General features: G+C 30.6%; 1 protein-coding gene and 1 long non-coding RNA gene across 3 annotated transcripts; both read left to right on the forward strand.

Annotated features, from left to right (window-relative positions):
- Nucleotides 1-335: 335 nt before the first annotated feature.
- LOC145156351 (uncharacterized) lies at nucleotides 336-2,400 on the forward strand. Its single transcript, XM_079075763.1, has 4 exons — nucleotides 336-434; nucleotides 958-1,095; nucleotides 1,158-1,256; nucleotides 1,612-2,400. The coding sequence occupies exons 1-4, from the start codon at nucleotides 366-368 to the stop codon at nucleotides 1,630-1,632; spliced, it is 327 nt and encodes a 108-aa protein (XP_078931889.1). The 5' UTR covers nucleotides 336-365; the 3' UTR covers nucleotides 1,633-2,400.
- A 9-nt stretch (nucleotides 2,401-2,409) lies between these two features.
- On the forward strand, nucleotides 2,410-4,142 carry LOC145156352 (uncharacterized). Of its 2 annotated transcripts, none has more exons than XR_013736626.1 (3): nucleotides 2,410-2,896; nucleotides 3,154-3,244; nucleotides 4,012-4,142. It is a non-coding gene; the product is annotated as an uncharacterized LOC145156352 (long non-coding RNA). The 2 variants fall into 2 exon arrangements; XR_013736625.1 differs by lacking the exon at nucleotides 4,012-4,142 and adding an exon at nucleotides 3,339-3,529.
- Nucleotides 4,143-5,123: the final 981 nt, after the last annotated feature.

Raw genomic sequence — 5,123 nt, forward strand, 5'->3', positions numbered from 1 at the left:
TATATATATATATATATATATATATATATATATATATATATATATATATATATATATATATAATGCAAGTATGAACAATATAGGTATTAAACTAATGAATATAAAATTTTAATCAATAATTCTTTATATTATTGTTGAAGGTGAGTAGAAAACCGTCCAACAAATCTCAACCCTTTAAACTCTCCATCTTTTAATCTCAGTTGTAATAACTCGGAAATTATGGTTAATTGGCCAACCGTTTTCAGCTCCTGCCCACGTTCCCTCATAGTCGATCGTTTCTCCTCCCACATTAAATCGGTTTTCAGTTCCTTCCAAGACATGGTAGTTATCCTTCAACCAACATAACGCACGACCTCCTCTCCCCGATGTCTCGTCTCTGTAATCGGTTTCCTCCTCAACCTCAAGATGAAATCCCCTTCCTAACTTCCATTCAGGTGCGTTTCTCCATTGTTCAGATAACAAGATTTCCAAAGATGGAATTGGTATCTTCCTGTTCATGTCTCTCTCTCTCTCTCTCTCTCTCTCTCTCTCATCAATCGAGTAAATTGTTGCTATATTGATTTAGTTTCTTCAATTGATTCCTTTTGTGAACAATTATCGATATACAATTTCGTCGGGATACTTCAACTAAGGGGGTGTTTGACTTATCTTTTGAGAAGCCAAAAATCCTTTTTGGAAAAGTTGCAAAAAGTCAGGCTTTCGTGACTATTCCAAAAAGTCAGTTTTCCTTATATTCAAAAAAAAAGCTTTCAAAATGATTTTACCAAACATCTTTTAAGGTAAAATCTTTACAATTAGTTAATTTTATGTTTTACATTCGTAGGTTTTTACCATCTGACTTCGATTTGCACTTCATTGCATCTTCAATTTCGTTGTATAATCGACTTTAATGTCCATTTATGCTTGTATAATTGATTTCATATGCACTTGATTGTGTACTCTATTGTATTCAAGAAGAAATTTAAAGATTTTGAAGGAAAAGTCAATCCACAATCAGATGTATCCAAATTGCCATGTCATTCTGATTCTGAGAGTGTTGAAATAATCGACTTCAGTCCCTACAAATCCCAGTTGGAGAGGGTGATTTCGGAAGAGGTAAAAATTTTATGTTTTTTTTCCAAATAAATAAGCATGTAAAGTTTTGTTTATTCTTTCAGGATTCTTTATTTGCCAAAGATGATGAGAAACTGTCAAGAAAAGAAAAGACGAAATTGGCTTTGTCATGTTTGATTCCAATATTCACAAATCAAATCCATGTAATTTTTTTTATGTCGGTTCATAATATTATACTCTTATTTTTGTTGATTCAACTCCTTTTACTATTAATGTTACATGAAACGTCATATGGACTCTGTGTTAAAGTAAGAAGAATTGAGACCAGCTGCTTCTCAAAAAGCTTGGGTAGTTACTGACTTTTACGTTTTGTAGCTAATGAAATCCATGAACAACATCCACTCGAATCTAACCTTGTTTTAGATTCTTGATTTATATCCTATCAAAATCTAACTTTATATAATTCCCACCTCCTTTCACCTTTCTTTTCGAAGCTCCAATTATGAGGAAAAGATAAGAAGTTTTACTTACACATTATCTGATCTTTTTAATTTTCAGATGATGGATGATAATGGTTGACTCTGTTTGTCCCGATGCTTTCGATTTTAAGGTTTAATGCAGAAAGAAAGCAACTGGGGACACGCCAAGGTGGCGGGGTCAAAGAAGGTAAAGTAATTCTAAGGGCTATTTTGGGTGGGGTTTCAGTTTTCTATGCTATATATATGCTTGAACTATAAAATTCGGAGGCTATTAGAAAGGTTTTAAAGAAAATAAAATTGAAATTAGTAGTAATCTGTTAAATGTGTTTTGTAGTTCTTTCTTGAGTTTTATTGTTTTGTTAACAGGCAAATATTAAACTATCAAACTTTATAAGCACTAAATTCTCTGTGTTGGTAAAAGACAAGGTTGCCTCTACATGCCTGCTTAATTTTCTATTGGTTGAAATGATTGCTTAGCCTTTTTAACTCGAAACACATTGTTCCCATAATTTTTTAGGTGCGTGTTTAATATTATTTGTGTTGGGTTTCCCTTTTCGTGTTTAGCATTCTTTATGTCAAAACCCTAAGTGCATTTTTATTGAGCTTAAATTGTTGGTGTTTTGTCTCCCTGAACCTGATATTCTTATATTCATTGTACAATAGTGATAAAATTCAACTTTGGAGATTAAATGGGCAGATTTACACCTTCTATTTGGTGGATGTTGTTGATTGTGGTTTGATTACACTTCTGTTATATTATTAAACATGCTTGGTTATAGTTGTATAGTTGGATTAGATTATAAACAAGAAATGTTTATTTTTGTTTATTAGGTATAAAAAGCTGAGACCTTTTTGCTCTTTTTCTAACAGGATGTATTGCTTATTAGAGAGTTGGCTTACATTTTCTACCTCTTCCTGAATATGTTTCCCAAATTTCACCTAGATCAAATTATGACTTTTATACCGTAATCATACGGCTTACAATCTCATCACTTGTTGTATATTACTCGTTTATTATTACTTACTTTTAAAATCTTTTTTATCTTAACAAAGATAGTATAAATAGCAGGGTTTTAGGGGAAAGTTTTGGGTAATAGCAACATAATTTACCCTTCATTCCTTAGCCAAGCTCTAATTTTCCACCAAGGGTTCAAATTTAGGTGCCTCAATTAAATGTTTCGGATGTCAAGGCTCTAGATTGAAAGTTTACAACATACATCTATGATTCAACATGCAAGGGTACCAATGGCAATAGTACAAAGGTGAGAATGTTGTTCAAGAGAAGAAGGTTTTAGAAGTCCATGTGGAAAAGGGCATGTAGAATTCCCAAAAATATCACTTTCCCTTGTGAACTTGATGAAGCTGTAAGTTTTTTTTCTCCATTTAACATGATCTGGATGTATAAAGCCGTATATGTCATAGACTCCCTTTTTATGTTTTTCATCCTAACATGAATAATTGAATAAAACTTGAATACAAATGACCCCACTGGTTGATGGCTTTTAATGCTTTTTGTTATGTTTTCAGTAAAGCTTGTGTGGAAGTTGGTAGTCTTGTGTTAGGTGACATAATGATGACTGATATTGATTCCTAATTTTATTATGTAATTACTCGAATTCAGATCAGATGGTAACGATGAAAAATAGAAGTTTGTCCAGGTGACTGCTTCAATTTCAACCATTATGCCACATCAGCAACACAAATCAAATAAGGTAGCTATAAGATTCCTACTAAGGAAAATATGTTGCTTCCGCAACCTTTTATTTCTACTACTGAGATACTGTTTCTGCAACCATGTTGATTTAGTAGTCAAGCTAATTGTTGCTGAAGGTGCTACCTCAAGGAATGCTTTGACAACCTAGACTAATGATCCGCTTGTAGCTTCCAAAGATTCAAAATAACATTTACAACTTCCAGTTTATCTTCTTTTTTGTTAGGATGTTGATGGTCGCTCTATGCTTTTTGGAATAATTCATTGAGGTTATATAGAAATTGTTGATGGGGAGCAAATGAGAATGACGATTAATTTTTGTTGTATCTTCTAACTAGATAGCATCCTATGAATTGTTAGATAACTATAATTAGTTTTGAGTATTCTTCTATAAATGTATACATTATTGACCTATATGATTTAACAATAATTATATACGTTTGATTCAACACTATTTCAAATCAACCAAATATGAAAATTTGAGGTAAAAAATTTGTTATTCATGAAAATTTTGGTGTTGAAAAGGAAAGATCGGTTCAATGATATAAACTTTTTTAATTTTCGTAAGACACAAGATAGTATTGGTGGCCGAGTTTAAGAGATGTTAGCCAACATCTACATTTTATTGATTTGTTTGATTAATTATATATTATTTTATTAGAAATCTCATTTTTTTAATCAATAATAATATTTTCAAATTTAAATTTCGTGTTTATTTGCTATCCTTTTAATGTTAATAACAAAATATAAAAACTATATTTTGTATAGGTCGATGTAGTACGTGTGGAAGATAGTTTTTCTATTAGCGAATGTTTTATCAAATTCTTAGTTATACCAAAAAATAAGGAAAATGATGGTGTTGAAGAATGTGTATTTGAGGAAAAGGATGTGGAAGATAGTGACGGTCGTGACAATGTATGATTTAAATTATTTATTTTTAATGTTGTTTTATATTTTGTTATTCTTTTATTTTTCTTATTGTTGTCATTGACTTATTCAATTAGGTTGGTTATGCTACTATTGAAGATGATATTTGTATCACGCCTATCTCTACATGTGGTTTACAAGAGGGTGAAGAAAATAAGGTAAGTTACCACGTATTGTCTAAAGTTTCTATTTTTCTTATGATATGGAAAAAACAAAATTCAATGGTTATTGTCATCTATTTTGTTATATTATTTTGTTTGTTATGATTCTTATTATTGGTTTTTTATTTTTACAATTAGGAAGCTTGTGTTGTTATTGAAGTTCATTCTTCTGAAAAACCGTATATCAGATCCTCAATAACACCAATGAAGCGCCGACTTCCACAATTGTGTGAGGAGTCTTCGGAATATGATATCGTTAGTTGACTTCAAATTAGTTTTAAACTGTTTTCTGACATTGTTTTGTAGTTTGCATATCTTTTCCAATTTTTATTTTTCATATCATCGTACTCCTGTGTTGTTTTTATATGTTATTTGAAAGTATAAACTAAATTAAGCAATTTATATGTGTTTTAAGATATATTTATGGTTCAAGTATATTAAATTTATGGGCTCACATAGTATATTCATTCTTTTTGTCCTTATGGGAAAACACATTATTGTTTGGGTACCATAAACCAAAGGATCTTACTAAGTTTGTCCATGTGGGTGATTTTATCTGAAATGATAAGTTGACAATGTTGCCTTTTTGCTCTACATTGAATAATATTTGAGTTTTTGAGTATTAAATTGATTGTCTTTTTATTTTATGTTATGTATGCAACACAATTATAGATATCATTTTAGGACATGAAAGATAATTTGGTACATTTGTCATGTACATTGCTAATATCGGAATAAATGAAAGAAATATACTATAAAACAAAGTAAAATCAATGTATTGTTTATACATTT

Source organism: Lactuca virosa, chromosome 2 (assembly GCF_052849685.1).
Source record: "Lactuca virosa cultivar CGN04683 chromosome 2, Lactuca_virosa_CGN04683_v6, whole genome shotgun sequence".
NCBI lineage: Eukaryota > Viridiplantae > Streptophyta > Magnoliopsida > Asterales > Asteraceae > Lactuca > Lactuca virosa.

Coding starts and splice junctions, on each gene's coding strand:
- LOC145156351 (XM_079075763.1), top strand. CDS start 366: ATGTCTCGTCTCTGTAATCGGTTTCCTCCTCAACCTCAAGATGAAATC. Junction 1,096..1,157: donor AGAGGGTGATTTCGGAAGAG/GTAAAAATTTTA, acceptor TTATTCTTTCAG/GATTCTTTATTTGCCAAAGA. Junction 1,257..1,611: donor TATTCACAAATCAAATCCAT/GTAATTTTTTTT, acceptor TTTAATTTTCAG/ATGATGGATGATAATGGTTG.